At 33.4% G+C, this 17138-nt stretch overlaps 1 protein-coding gene across 1 annotated transcript in view; it reads right to left on the bottom strand.

Moving 5' to 3' along the window:
• The window catches only part of LOC127220666 (cadherin-10), a 112956-nt gene that overhangs the window by 18392 nt on the left and 77426 nt on the right, over positions 1–17138 (bottom strand). Inside the window, exons 5-7 of the mRNA XM_051182581.1 lie at positions 10874–11061; positions 9157–9410; positions 4004–4140 (exon numbers count right to left, since the gene is read on the bottom strand). Coding sequence (XP_051038538.1) covers positions 4004–4140; positions 9157–9410; positions 10874–11061 — 579 coding nt within the window. The remainder of the gene's footprint in view (positions 1–4003; positions 4141–9156; positions 9411–10873; positions 11062–17138) is intronic.

Here is a 17138-nt window from a genome sequence, read left to right as displayed (position 1 = left end):
AATTTCCCACCTCACAGAAATTAATTGAAAAAATAGATTAAAAACATTTTATTGAACTAGATTTAACAAAGCACCAGTTCTGAGATTAGGCTTTAGTATAGGTTAAAAATTATGATCATAGACATACCTTCATTTCTTTCTGTTCCTTAGTTTGTGCTAATTTTGTTATAATAAAATATACATAATAAAAAATATGAACAGTGCTAACAGTTTCTCTAACATTTATATGGATCTGATGAGTATATAAGCAAGAAAAGAGAAATGAAACAAAACAAAATCTAATAACCAAAAAGTTAGAAAAAATATTCTCTTCTTTCATGTTCCTAATACTTATTTGGTTAATACTTAGAGGTAGGTATATCCAGCCTTGCCTCCCTAGTTACTTGTTCCTCTGGAAAAGAATGGAAATGTATGTGTCTAGAATATACTTTCTACCTAATGATAGAGGAAGACATATACAAATATATTTGTTCATTTTGAAAGTTCCAATCTCTACTTATACTAATGAAGTCAAAAGAGGCCAAAAAAAAAAAAAAATTGTCGGTAAGAAATTGCTTCGTGGGACCCTTTTCTAACACAGTAGGAAGACTCTTCAGCCTCTTTCCAAATAACATTCTTTGAATCAAAGCTAAATCCACAGGGATGACTGTGCTTTATAAGCATAAAGCCTGGAGTCATCTATTCAAAAAACAGTGCTTACACTAATCCTTTTTTTTTTTTTTTTTTTTTTTTTTTTGTGGCAGATGCTACAGCTTATGTACAAATAAAAGTATAAAGCATTCCAAGGAAGAATTATACTGAATAGCAGCTGGTTTATATTTACCACCTGAATCTCCCTCAGAATCCTTCAGGAAAACTGTACTATAACAAGGAGACATGAGCAATAAGGCTTTTATGATGGCCTCAAGTAAGGCCATTCCTATGCATATATAAGATTTCCAATCACCCCAAAAGAGATAAGCTTGAAACTTGGGATTTTCAAAAGATGGAACTTCTCTGCATGCACTGAATAATTTTTCTCAATATAAATTATATATATATATATATATATATATGCAATATGATCAGTTTTTAGATGCTTCCTGTGTATACTAAATTTAAAGTTCAATATGAAGTCACTAATTGTGACATTAATTTTAGAGTTTTGCATTTTCCGCCTTGCATTTTAATATATTTTTTAAAGAGGGGGAAAGAATTATGCCATGCTGTAATGCACTGGGTAATTACCTGAAGCAGACCACATTTGTCACATAGTGTGACGTTTGCTGTGCAATATAGAATTAAACTGTTAGATGGGGACCTGGAAACATATCACTGAGAGGTTCATTTACACATGCCTCTGTCCTGCTCAGGGCTTGCTGAGGGACACACTTACAATCAAACCAGTGTTTAAAGTCTAGTGAAACACTCCCCTATATGTATTTTTCTTCCTCCCTCATTGCATTAAATGCCAAGAGCAACATAATGGAACCCTGGCTACTTGTGGTTGGCAGGTGGGCATTTCTAGCACTCACTCCACAGATTGACTTCACTAAAGGACAAGAATAGGCCTATCTCTTAAAAAGTAATTGGCTTAGCTTTTTACAGAATCATAATTACTTCAACTAGCTTTAGAAGTTAAATTTCTCAAAGTATCTGAAATAGAAAATGCAATTCTAAGCTCAGTGAGCTTGAATAAGGATCTTGAACAGAGCAGATAGCACAAACAATCAGATTCCAGAAGCTCCAAATTGGGTCTCATTAGATATGGCAGAAGACAGAGAAACAGGAGTTTTCCTTATAGAAGAAAATACATTTTTACACCGATAGCCTCAAAAGACAGCATCATTCATAATTACCTAAACAAAGTATGATCTTTGGGGGAAGGCAGAAGTGAATCTCTATTTAGATTCAAGCTAGAATGATGAAACTGAATCCATTATGTTAGTTTGAAACTTCAAATGGTGATCTGACCAGACTCCTTGCACAATTCTCAAATTCTGGATGACTCAGATCTTGTTTTAGTATGTAATAATTACTTCCAATAGCTCTGTCTTGATGACTATGTATAGACTAATTATTACATGCATGGAATTTCTAGGCAGTTTCTCACCATGGCTCAGTTGAAAGTTAAAGGTCTTTTTTAAAAGTGCACAGAAATGCATTGCCTAAGGTAGGCAAGGTATTGTTAGAAGGTTTTCATGAGCATGGGAATATGCCTTTTTACAGTCCCTTTATGTTTTAATGGCCTGATTTTAATGTAAGGCTCTGTTGCCACCATCTCAAACTTCTTCATGGTTTTGTCCCTAGGTTTTTTTTTTTGTTTGTTTGTTTGTTTTGTTTTATTTTTTATAACACTCTTGTACTTTGAGGCAGAATTCCCAACATCACCCTGACAGCCTTTACTTCTTCTGAGTGCTGGGTTGGAGACATGTGCTGTCACATCTGGACCGATAATGATTTTCAACAGTCCACTAAATAATGCCAATGCTATCCATGATGATGTGGTCCTACCTGGGAGCAGAATCTGCCGCAGTTTTAGAAATGTATTCTTATCAGACTTGAGCTTTTAATTTTCTAATTGGATGAAGTATTGTTTTTTTTTAAAAGCATGTATGAAAGAAAGTGTTAGATCTAGAAACCAAATAATTGATTTGATTCCCACATTACTGTTCTTGGCATTGTAGCCTTTAAAAATTACAAGGACTTCCAAAGACCAAGTTCTTCAATGAGATGAAGTTAATAAAAAAAAATCAAGAGAAATTCCAACTTAAGGTCTCTCTCTGCCTTGTTGTAGGCATGTGAGCTTGTAGCTTGCTACTTTATAATTTTATCTCTGCTATACCAGGTTACATGTGGAAGAGGGGGGGAAACATCTTGCAAGATTAGCCTTGGACTTTTTAATGAGTGAGAAAAATCCAGCATTGGATTTTGCTTGACAGGAAAATGCAGAGTTCAACTTCTTCATATGTCTACTTTGCTTTTTTTCTCTTCCTTAACATATCTTCCTACCAGTCTGTGAATCCAACCCAGGTTTGATCCCTCCCAAGACAAATTATTAGATGAAGTTATTAAGAAGGCTGTCACATAGCAGCACAAAATGTTGCCCATCTCAATAGATGAATAATTCTCAACATAGAAATACAAGAAAAATTAAGAAAAACCACAAATATTTAAGTATATTAAGGAACACAACAGATCTGAAAGAGAACTGAACAGAAATCACAGAGTAAATAAGTTCTAAAGCAAATTCAAAGGCAAACACATTAGATGAATGACAGACAGCTGGGCAGGAAGTCAAAATCCAGGAGGACATAGAATAGTGTTTTTCTTGTCCTAATAGAAAATAACTGGCAACCAAGATCATTATACCAAGCAATGTTTCCTTTGTCTTGGAAGGGGAAGATTTTTGCAGAAAAATTATAAAGTAGGGTAATTCTAGACGACTAGGAAGGAATTATAAGGTGCTTACAGGAACACTATACTCAAAAGAGAAATTGGTAAATACAATTAAGAACATGAATAAATCTCAATAGAAAAACAGACATGCCAATTAAAAATAAGAAACAAATATTACCAGTATAGTAAACACTCAAATTTACAAGAGGAAAAAAATAGCAGAAATACATTCAAAGCTACTTAGAAAAAAGTCAGAATAGTATATTTCTATACCCTTTAAGTTGCAAGATGACTTAATTATATAAATATACATATACATAAAACAACTAAATCTCTACTAGATGGAAAAAGGAAATTTAGGCAATTCAACACTCAAACCATTGTAAAGTTCCTGGGGGAGCAGAGAAAATATTTTACTATGTCTTCAATATATCTAGCTCTTTTTTGGTTAAGAAACAAAGGAGTCAATGTACAAAACTGACACTTAAAAAATTATTTTAAAAAGTACATTGACATTTAATTTGAATAGACAATTATTTCTACATGAAATAAATATGCAAATATATGAAATGCAAGTAGCAAGACTTTCACAAAATAAAAATATTTATGAAATATAAATCCTTACTGATTTCAGCAGCTATAACAGTAAGATTGTGCCATTGAGACAATTCACGATCCAGTGGCTTTGATGTATAAAGTGATCCATTTCCAGAGTGTATGTTAAAGATCCTGTCAAGGTCGGTATGGCGATCCAAAGTGAATCTACAAATAGTTGGCAAAGAAAATACAGGGCAATATTATTTTTTTATTTTCATGAGCAAATTATAAAATAAAAATGCATAAACGTAACTCATAATTATCGGAAACCACATTGCTGATGTAGAATGTAAACTGTTTCACCAGTTAAAGATTATGTACATTATTCATTCAAAGCAAGAACTGGCATTTTAGTTTGTGTAGACACCCAAGTGTCTACTGAAACTATTGCCTGTTTCTATAGAAAGTCAACTGATTTGCATGTATCTTGTGACTTAGAATAGTGTGTTTGAGATGTAGTTTCATTATCAATTACCTGTACTCAGTAACCAAATCTTTTGATGATAATTCACTACATTATCCATCATAAAATATCCATGTCAGAATCTCAGATTTTATTAATGAGAAAACTGAAGACAAGATGACTCTCATCAAATCAGTACATCATCAACTTATGATGATTTGTAGCTTTATATATGATACCCACCCAGCTTCAGGTTCTCTAATCACATGTATCATTATAAAATAAGAGCCTTAAGGTCTTTTAAAATTGCTACAATAGAATATAAGAAATGCTTATGCAAATACAAAGAATAAAGCCTTCATAAATAAATGAAAAGAGTTCTTTTAGAAACTGATATCAGGCATCATTTACATGTCATTTGAAAAGGTAACACCAGCATTTGTCACTCAGGGTGGCATAATTAAGGTAAACATCAATATATTTATCAAGCCATATTTCTTGCCATAACAACTAAAGCAAATCATTATACCCCTACTTCTGGAATAACTTCCAAATAAGATTGACTAACTAGCCAGATGGTGGTGGCACACACCTTTAATCCCAGCACGCAGGAGGTGGAGACAGGTGGATCTCTGTGGGTTCAAGGCCAGCATTGTTTATGGAACTAGTTCAAGTATAACCAAGACTACACAAAGAAACCCTGCCTGAAAACAAAACAAAACCCCCCACAAAAACACAAACACACACACACACACACACACACACACACAGAGAGAGAGACAGAGTGTGAGTGTGTGTGTGTGTGTGTGTGTGTGAGAGAGAGAGAGAGAGAGAGAGAGAGAGAGAGAGAGAGAGAGAGAGAGAGAGAGAGAGAGAGAGAGAGACCTCACTTCTAAATGAAAAGAAAAACTATAAACTTAAGGTAAATTTTACCTCATTCTAACAGCCTTCCATAATTATCCATGGTAGAAGCTGTTTGCAGCCTTCTAATTTAAATCTTCCTATATTAATTCTTTCCACTTATGGTACTGTATTTTAAGTTGTTTAAAACAAGAAATAAGACATGAAATTATCAAGCCTATTGCTATCCTTTCTTTACCCAGCACCAGACTCTGACACTCACTGGATATTCCTGACTCTCATGTGGAAACTCCTCTATGTGAAAAATATATCCAAACTTGAAAACAATCTGCAAAAAATTGCCAAATTTAAAAAACAAAACAACAACAACAAAAAAAACCTAAATTACTTGTCAGATTAGAAAATTGTTAAGTCTACTTGTGAAAAAGTAAGATGAAGTGACAATAAGTTGATTACTACATAAACTATACCAAGCTTAATCCGTTTTATGTGTTTTATTTCTTGTGTATTCTACTTACTTTGAAAAGTAATAGAAGAATGTGGAAAATTATTTTGCAGTATCTTGAATGCAGAGATAAGATGTCTGCATTAAAATTAGTTTTTATGACAATGTATTTGCATGTGTGCATGTAATACATGTGTGGAGTTCACAGGATAATCCACAGCATTGGAATCTCTTTGGACCCAGCACAGGAATCTTAACACTTGAAGTATAGTTATCAACCTTGCAGGAAGAGCGCTCATTCACTGAGTCATCTTGCCATCCAAAATCTTCCTTCTTAAACATGATTTATAGCATAACCATATTTCTATGTGTTTATTGGCAAATTATGGGGTAACTTTCCTTTTCTTTCTTAAAATTATTTCCAGAATTTACATTAATGCATAAAATTCACATAAAGTGGCAATATTTATACCATGTGTAATTTGAACCCTTCCAACAAAACCATTAAACTGCCATGTATATTGTCTTTGATTATCTATAATATTTCTTTGATAATCTGGAGATTGACTCTGTTGATGCTCAATTTCTCAGAAACTGATGCCCTTAAGATAAGATGATATAACAATCAAGCAACCATACAAACATATGTAAGCTTCATGTTACCTCTAGATATTTTACAACTCTAAATATTTCAAGAAAAATATTTATTTGCTTAGTATAAAGACAATATATTTTCCAAATATTGTCAATTTCTACCCCTCTATCACCTCTGGGATGTCATATGCATATGGCTCCAAATAATGTAGATATATGATGATATACATAAAATGTGTTTCTGATCAGCAAAAGCAGAATATTTTTTCTGAATATTTTCTATTTGTACCAAGAGGAAGATGAATGCATGAATATAGAAAGCATAACCTAAAGAATATAAGTGTGTGTTTGCACAAATATATTTCTATTTGTTTGATATATATATATATATATATATATATATATATACACACTTTCTTTCTAAACATAACATTTAAAACTATTTGCATTTTCTACATCTAAGGCAAAATAAAGTGAAAATACACAATGAGAATCAATAAACTTGTTGTTGCAATTATGATTATAGCTGGTGTGGTGGTTTGAAAGATAATGGCCCCCAAAGTGAGTGACCCTATTAGGAGGTGTAGCCTTGTTAGAGAAACTTTGTTACTGTAGAGGTGAGCTTTGAGTCATTCCCAGTGAGAAAATTCACTTCCTGATGTCTGAATATCAAGATGTGGAACTTTCCAACACCTCTCAAGCACTCTGTATGCTTGCATACTTCCATGTCCCACCATGATGATAATGGACTAAACTTCAGAACTGTTAATGACACAACAATTAAATGTTTTCTTTTTTATAATTGTTATGGTCATGGTGCCTCATCACAGCAATAAAAACTTTAAACATGATAGTTGGCTTATTTAAATGAACCTTTTCTCTGTGTACTTAGATGAGCAACATCATTAAAATTTTACTTTATTTGGAACGAGTTGACAAAATAATATAGTTTGTGTCTCTATGAAGACAAAAACCAATTTTACATTCTTGAGAAATATTGTGTTATAACAATATCATTTGATAGAAATCAGTCCTTCATAAACTGTATATAAGTTTTAGGTATGTAGAATATTTTGTCAAGGTTCTTCAATAGCATAAATTAAGCTCTGGGTTTGACCGTGGGATTGCATAGACTGGGTAAAATGGCATATACATGAAATCCCAGAACTTGGGAGATAAAGGCAGGAAGTAAGAACATTAAGGTCATCTTTGGGTATGTTGTGCAAGTTATGATACTATGAGTTATATGAGCTTGTTTTAAAACAAAACTAACTATATTTCAAAATCTGTTTTGCAGACAAGAACCAAGAACATAGCCATTTGATAAAGCATCTAAAAAAAAGAGGCACTTACTGCAAAGTTCATCCAGCATATAGAAACACTGTGCCAACACATGTACAATAATCTTTTTCTTCAGCCAGTATATAACTTGTGGTGGAATACATGAATGTAAGGCAATGTATTTGCATAAATTACTTTAATAAATGATGTAGAGAGCTATATTACTTTTTGACTAGTACAAGTTATTTTAAGACTGGCAAAATAAATGGAATTGTTCATGTGAAGAGTCCACTCAAGAGTCCCACAAACATGAGATGTCAGTGCCCATAAAGATGGCTGTACGTCATCTTGGCACAAGGACAGAGAGTTCAAAACTGTCCTCAGCAAGTCATAACACCCAACGGTCAAAGGCGTAGCTACAGTAGAATGTTTGGCTGTCTTATTCAAAATAACAACATATATGAATCTAAGGTGTGTCTACTCCTGATCCTCAAGGTTAGAGAACAAGAAGGTGGAGCTAAGGTGTGGTTACTGAACCTTAGAATAAGCGAGGAAGAGAAGTCTGCTTTTTATATCCATGATACTGTGTTCCCCTTTTTGGTTAAGGTACTTAAGACATAAGAGTGGTGAAAATAAACTAGTGGCATTCAGTATTTTCAGTATTACCTGATCTACCCTCTTGACTATTAGTCTGTGTCTCTGTTTTTTTTTTTTTTCTTTATTGTCTATAGTTAGCCTTTCTCTCATCTACACACCCCCACTCAGGTATAGACTTGGTGCCAATTGGCTGGTTCTGATTGCAGCCCCATAAAACCAGCTTCTGACAATGAAACTGAAGTTTCTACATGTTTTAAAGCTGAAAAATTCACAAGAGTTCACTCAGAAACTGCAAAACAAAGATTGAAGTTTTACTTGACTGGGTCACATGGATGCAAATTCAACTTCCTGACTATTGGTACAGTGATGAAATTGCAAACTCACTATATTCAAACAAATTAAAGGAAATATTCACTTTGAAGCTGGACAAAGAGAAATATATTTATAATTCTTTAGTTCACAAGAGCACAAGTGCAGATGCTAATGAAAACTTTGAATCTTGTTCATTTTTATCTATCTACCACATCTCCCTTTTCTCTAAAGTTGCATAGGAAAAAAAGCCAAAAAACAAAATACAAAAGTGATTCTCATGTTTCTGAAATATTCAAACTTTTTAAAAAATGATTTTATAAAAGAAAACAAAACACACACAATCATGAAACAAACTGAAAGAAAAATCTTCCTATTTGTAATATATTGAATATGCTTAGCCACAATATACATCCATCTATGTAATTTTGCTCTATATCAGTGTTCAGAATAGCCAACATTTTAATGAGTGAAATTCATGACATAGGCTATTAACATAATGGAAAATCCAAAGACTAGAAAAGACCATGTGCTTTGCCCATGACATTTAGTAAAAAATATCGCTTAAACTCAGTGCACACCAATTTTATGTAGCATTTACAGAGAAACTCTTGTAGCCAAACATAATTTCATGGTCCCGATATGCCTTTCCATTCTGTTTCTTTTAATCTTTTAACACTGATATGAGTACCTGATGGGACTAGAAGTAGAATCTGGGTCTCTTGCCATCACTGTGCCAATGATTGTGCCCACTTCAATGTCCTCATGAACCTCAAACAGATAGGAGGATCTACTGAAGACAGGGGGCTCATCCACATCTTCTATGGAAATTTTCACAATTGTGGTATCTTTGAAAGGCCCTAGGTAATAAAAACGTGGATCCACATGGGTATTTTCTGCCTCGACCTTCAGAGTATAAAGCCTTCGACTCTCATAGTCAAGTGGCTGTATAAAGACAAAAATTATGAAGTTAAACTCTGGGTAATGTCTGCTCTTTCTATGTTACACTAGGACTTTGAAATGCTGCAAGTTGTTCATTAGTAAAATCAAGTTTAGACACTATTTTCTAAGTTTTCTGTTTTCTACAGTACTATTTATAATTATAGGTTTCTAATATGTAGTGTTTTTGAACATAAGCAAATGTTTTAATTATTGTATATAATTAAAATATGGATGAATATTTAATCTTATAAGGATGGTAATTCAATACAAAACATGGATTGATGTGTTTTGAACTTCTCTGTGTATGTATACTTGATGACATACAGGTTATGGCTCAACATTTTAAGGCAAAATAAAAAGTCTTTGATTTTAAACAGCTAGGGCACTTACAAATCTATGTTAAAGTATTTTCATTAGTGTAAGGGGTTCTTGGACCCATAAAATCTTTATAGAATATCAAACATTAGCACTTACAAGAAAAATTCAAGATAAGGAATATATTATGTAAATATAAAAGTAAAAATCATAGCAATTTCATGAGGAGGATTTATTAAATACAGAGGAGACTTTACTATTGGTATAATATAGATGTCACAGTTTAAAAATATTATCCCTTGGCCCATAAATATTGAATAAAAAACATTGCTTCTTCAAGTTTTATTACCCTGTTTCGATTTGAAAACCTAAAGATTCTGTTCCCATTTCGACCTCTTTCTGTGTAGTAATTGTTATTTGCTAATTTTGAGACATGGCTTTTTAGCATTGCTAGTCACTGAATGTAATGGTGATGCTTCCTTTGACTTCAGTAACATCTCAGGAAAATTGTATTAGTTACCAGTACCTCAATGGTTACTCTTTTTACAGCATCTCATTTGACCTAAATAGAAATGTGCCTTATTTTTGTCATAAGAATGGATCCAACTACAATAAAACCTGGCTACCTTTAAAATCTATCACTGAGCATATGTTAGCAGAAAAAAAATAATTTATATAGCAGAAGGGAAAATGTGAACAATTAAATTATGTTCCAATCCATTCTGTCTCTTTTTATTAGTGGCTCTAATTATTGGCTCATACATCTGGATAACATGCTATTTTTATGCCTCCAACTGTGATGATATATTGCCATTATTAGTTACTAAATACTCTTTATGAAAACATTGTTTTTACAGTATACTTTTAATAACATGGCTAAGAAATATAATTACACATATATTAACTTGCCTATTCAAATTTTTGTTCAAGTCTCAGGTTTCACATTACAAATAAGAAGAGCATATCCTCAGAATATCTAAAGGCTATTTGGTATCAGTGCCCTCTTATTTACATGTAACACAAGACTCAACTGAACCCAGCAGTGCTGTTTTTTTTTTTTTTTTTTGGTAGCAAATACAAGAACAAACAGTACATAATGAAATCTCTACTCTCTAAACACAGAGATGCTTGCTTATGCTGAAGCTGAATACCTTTTTCACAGTAATGATGCCTTCCTGTGTGTCCTTCTCAGTTATAATGTCAAACATATCTGTCCCATCTCCATCAATAATGCGGTAATCTACTTCAGCATTTTTCCCCATGTCAGCATCAGTTGCTTTTACACTTCCAACAGCTGTGCCAACTGGAGAGGATTCAAGAACTCGAAGATGGATGGTATCTGTACAGAACAAACAAAATGTCCAAATGTTAATATGCATATATTTATGCATCATTTATTTCTCATAAATATACATGCATATACATATGTACATACAAACAAACACACATATACATATATGAGAAAGAAGTGATTAAGGGCATTTCTCTAGAGAATATTCAAAAGTAACGTGTCTGCAAGAGAATTTGGTAAAACTTACATTCTGTTAGATATTGAATTAACATTTTGAGTACATTTATTAAAAAGTAGGAGAAAAATATGAGACCTCAAGGGTTTTGTCCCATGTATTTCAGTCTGAATAGTGTCAACTGTTAAATATATAAGGAATTCTGATTTTGAAAATTAGCTTTTTTATTTCAATAGACAATTTCTGAGTACAGAAAGGCATCTAAATGTGTTTACATAATCACAACAAATCATCTAATACACAGTGAATGCTTGTATTCAATATTTTCCATGCTATGTGTAGTTATTTACATCTTTTACTTTAGTTGAAGATCAAAACAGCCTCAAAAACACAAAATCCGTCACAATATATAAGAATCACATTTTGGATTGTGACATCAAAAAAAAAAAAAAAAAAACACACACACACAGTTTATGTTAGAAATAAAGAGATGTCCTTCACAGTGTCAGAGTGTAAACACTAAATTCTGACAAATCCTCTTTCATTCTGGTGCAAAACATGAATATATCTAAGCCCGTAGTGTACCTTCAAATGATTCCAGCATGAAACTCCCCTTTCACTAACAAGATTTACATTTTAACACCTGGTCATAAACTACAATTTCTGATGGGTTAATGGGCTGTAAGCACATTTTGATTATACCAGTCATGCGCCCATAAAGCTTAATTCTCTTTAGTATATATCATAAGGTCCCGGCCTATAGTTGTCCTGGTATTACATTCACATTTCTTTCTTGATATATTTTACCTATAGTCATTTCCGTGAAAGATCTGCATTAAATTAGACCTTCAGCTTTTTCCTGGCTAAAGAATTTTCTGTCATTCCCTGTACTTTTGTCATGTCAAGTCTTATATCAAATTCTTTCCTAATTATCATAGAGTTCTCCAAATTCAAGAAGCTCTCCTATGTGCTTTTCTGGGGACTATGTAATAGCAAACGGGGGTATCTCAGCACAAGTGTATTTCTTACAACCTGATGTTGGAGCTTAGCGTGGTTTCATGCTATGATTTTCTACATATCCTTAAATGTACTTGAGCTATTACAGTTGACAGCAAGACACCACTCCTGACTTGGTTACTATCCTATAGATGCTCTTTGCTCCCAATCTTTCTTTTCCCTGGAATCCCTGAATCCCAAATAGCTCGATGGCTTAGCTGATCTTACCCTTCAGGTGCCTGCTCAAATGTGAGCTTGTTATAATGTCACTGTAAAGTAGATGAAAATAACATGATCAAAAACAGAGATTCTTGGAATTCTTCCTAATCCCATTCTATTTCTAAGTTTGCAGTTTGTGTTTGTAGCATGAAAGTGTAAAATGAAATAGGCTTTTAGTATCTTTTCCATATTGTATTCTCACTGGGTTCTTTCTTCTAAAGTGCATATATTTTTTTTTTTGTAGTAGGGTATAGTAGTTGCATATTGGATAGAAACTTCATAATTAGTTTAACTAGTCCTATGCTTTCCCAAATCCAGTTAGTGGTTAAAAAAAAAAAATCCCTGTCTGCAATGCAATCCACATTGCCCAACTTGATAATTTTGAGATGGCTCATTGTTGAAAGCACAAACTGTATAGCATACAGATCAAGTTAGGAAGACACAGGATCTTAATAATGAGGACATGCTCATATATGCTTGTGTCTCCTAATTGTAACTACACACACATACACATCAACCAACACGTTCTTAAAAGTTTAAAACAAAAGACAATTAAGTTCTTTATGGCTTAAATAAGGCAATAAATTCGAGAACTAAAAATCCAAAGCAAACAACCAAAACTATAATCAGCAGAAAACTCCAAAAGGCTTATAACGGATGTACTAAAGGAAGCTAAACACACTGTGTAGAGATAAAAAAAAACGACTACAGAGGAGAGAAATGTATTACTTTACACATTTATAAGCAGGGAAAATATGAAATGAGTGACTTGAGTATTAAATTTAAAATGATGGTATAATAAAATAACCCAATACCCAAAGGAATGAGTTAAAAATGAAAACAAAGAATCCCGAAGTTGTAAGCAAATATACAAGGAAAAAAAAACATAAAATTATCAAACTCATTTTTAAAGCCTTTTCCAAATAAACAGATATTTAGCAATGGTGATCTGACCTGCCTTAGCTTTTTTCTTTTCTGTTACTTTTAAAATAGCATGTTATGCCTTTCTGTCTTGAGGAAAGTATATGTGTTAAATATAGTTTCAGTGTTTTTCCTCTACACAGTGTTTAGATGCATTGCATGATATCAAGTTGTCTTGGAAAGTGCACGGTGATTACCTGGGTACCTTGTCCCTGACATTTTTCACTAGTGCTATGTTAGTATGTATTTATGCATAATTGCTGTAATTGATGGCTCTTTTATGAAAAATGCCCCGACTTTGTACAAATATGTTAAGTCACATCAGAAGTCTTTACCCTAATTTTTACATCAGTACTATAGTCAACATAATCATTGCTGTGAATTAATTATGGTGATGTTCTTGATTATCTATAGTGTTATAATTATTGCTTGTAATTATGTAAAGGAAAGGTTTCCTTTACCCCACTCAGTTTTGTTCATTTTATAACTACAGAAATGATTAGTGACCAGTGCAGCCGTGTAAACACTGTTTTCTTTTTTTAACTTTGTTTTTTTCTCCCAGATAGAATAATTTGATTTCCACATTAATTCTTCTATATTTCATATAGGTAATATGGCCACTTGACTTCAGGGCCTATGAATTTTCATCCTCGTATTTTCCCCATAACTAATTAAATCTTAAAAACAAGATGTTCTAGATCCTTCTTATAAGTTTCCAGCCCAAAACATAAAATCAACTAGTTACTCATATAAGTTTAGTTACCAAAATATGCTTCTGACAATTGATGAAGTATGGTGTTCTAGCATCATAGAACATTAATCAGCCATAATGTAACTTCTTATACTCAAAATAAGAAAGTAATACATCTAAATAAGAATCTAATACATCCTTAACAGGATAATTTCAATAGAAATAAGTTAATATCTTTTATTATATCATCTGGTTTCAAAGAGAGAAGCATAAATATCCTACTCTAACAATGATGACCTGCTTTGACTTCTAGGCTCCTACATCAGTAACAGTTGCACAGTGTTTCTGAATGTCCTTTCTCTGTAAAGATTGTAGGATTTCATTTCATGACATTAACTTCCAACTCCTTTTTAGTTCCCAAGTAATGTTCACTAATGTTGGACTTTCTCCACTCTAATGTAAACATGAACTTCATGGAGTTTTATAGTTACTAAATCTAGGGATTGAAAGGAAAATTAGGCAAGGTTTTTTGTGATTGAACAATTAACTGAGGTATCAGTGAGTAATTAGATCCTAGAAGAAAAAACAACAATAAAAAACTAGCCTATTTGTTGCTGAGTGTTACACAATTAGATAAAAGTAGAAAATAAAAAGCTTTATTCCTTAAAGTTCATTAAATCAGGGTTGCTTTCTTGCAAAGTTAGTTTGATAATTTAGCATTATCTTTTAATTGAAAATATATCCAATATCCTTAAATTATACAAAGAGGTATGTACACACACACACACACACACACACACACGCACACACACATACAAAGACAAACACGCACACACATATACATATTTATGAACTATATATGTATATATGAAGGCAATAAAATAATACAGTCATCGAACTACAGGAAAATGAGCATCACAAGAAGTGGACAATTGTATTATTTTTCATGTGGATATTTCTCATTCTAAGATAAAGTTATCTTCATTTGAATAGATTCCAGAAGCTATGATGGAGGTCAATTTCATGCAAGCTACAGGACAGCTACTCAGCTAGTCGATAGATTTCAAAATAAACTAAACCTTTAACCAGGTGTCTTGGTTCACACCTAGAAATCCAGGGGACTGCTGGTGAGTTCAAGGCCAATTTAGGGTATAGGGTATGACACCATCAGAAAGAAACATTAAAAAAGACAAAAAGCTTCACATGAATTGTAAAGAGAGGTCCATTGCAAACTGTCCCTAAGGGCTTTATTTCAAATTCACAGTATTGTGTCACATAACCAGGCCCACAAGATTTTTACAGAAATACACATCTTTAAACATAAGAGGAGTACCTGGGTACATTCTTAGTAGGTGGGTGAGGTAAAATTACTCCAGACAGTATCTATGCACTAACAAGAGGAGTGCTCATGCTACCTGGGGGTCTCTTCTTAGTGGTGTCCTACAACTCTCTCTTCAAGAACTTTTAAAAAATTATTATTAAAGTAAAGGGCATTTATAAGTTTGGAGATGTATAGTAGAGGTCTCTGAATATGTAGTTTGAAATGCTTCACTATTAAAAATCGCCATGGAAATTTAAGTATTTTAATACACACACACACACAGACACACACATCAGTGTTGTAATTTAAGAAATTACATGAGAGAAAGATGCCATGAGACAGGATTCAAGCTGAGGAGTTTTTTTATTAGGGAAAGGGATCATAAAAAGGGCAAAGACTGGATTCCTGAGACAGGATGGAGAAAGGGGGGGGGTGGAAGAGAAAGAGGCAGGGAGCAGAAAGCAGGAGAGGAAGAAAGAAAAAGAGAGGAGGATGGTTGTTAGGCTGGGAGGGCCTTTTTTTAAAAAAAGAACATCGTGAATGTGCACAGGTGGTGTTATTAGTGGCTGCAGCTAAGGACATGTCCTGTCAGAACCTCAATAACAGGACATTACTAACAACTCCCATGAAATGAGAACAGAGGCTATGAATCTGAGACAACAAGGGAGTAGGTAAGATAGGAGGGACTCAAGAGAGATGAGAAAGAAGAAATGATGTAATTATACTTTAGCAAAAGAAAAGCATCAAACAATAAGAAATAAATTTTAAAAAGACAAAGAGTTTCAAAATATAGAAAAACAGGCTAAATGCCTTTAGGTACATATACTCTTAAAATATATTTCCACATATATTTGAATGTAAGCATATATAATATACACAAATGTATGTGTAGATGAATAGTCACTTAGATGCATGTACAATTTTAGTTAAATATTGATTCTGACTTCTGCCTGCAATAATTTGGCCTGCAACAATTCAACACACACATACACACACACACACACACACACACACACACACACACACACACACATACCCCTATACAATGCCTCCAAAATTTGTGAATTAGCTTATAAATAAATAATTAAATAAATAATGAAAATTAATGTGAATAAGTCATCCTTCACTCGAAACTTTCTGTGAGAGACAATGCACAGGAATAAAACAAGGTGTCCATGATCAGATTATAGTTTAGTGCCTACATTAATGAACATATGTCTAAAGTCCCAAAGAACAACAAAACCCAGTTAGCTGAGTGGAAATCAGGATGGATATGGAAAATCTATTAGAGAAGCATAAACCAGAAAAATAGAGACAAGCATGCCAAACCAGAACCAAGAAAATGGAAATTAAAAGCATGAGGTGACATCTTTTTATACCTACTAAACTTATTAAAATCAAGTTAATAAAGCCAAAGTGAAAAGAATTTGTACAACAGAAACTCGTGTGTGGCCTAACAGAAAGTAACTTTGGACCAAGTGAAAGGGCTTCGTGAGATTTTAGTAAAGGCAGCAAGGCATTGTGTAGTGAGATGGGGTGGAGCCATGGACGGAAGTGACCTGTGGAAGGAGGTCAGAGGAAGAGTCCAGGAATGCTCTCCTGCTGAGGGGACTCGGACAGGAGAGCATCCGGTGGAACTTGCTGGTGTTCATCTGTCTAGGTTGTAAGTTATTTCTCCCTGAATAAACATCTATTCGGCCTTTTTGTTTATCCTGATCTTTATTTAACCGCAATAGCATTGTCAGTTCCCTGTGTACATATTACCTGACTACTGTAAGTGCTATTTATTATAAGGACACTGT

This window comes from Phodopus roborovskii, unplaced genomic scaffold (assembly GCF_943737965.1).
Source record: "Phodopus roborovskii unplaced genomic scaffold, PHOROB, whole genome shotgun sequence".
Lineage (NCBI taxonomy): Eukaryota > Metazoa > Chordata > Mammalia > Rodentia > Cricetidae > Phodopus > Phodopus roborovskii.
This window is presented reverse-complemented; position numbering and strand designations above follow the sequence as displayed.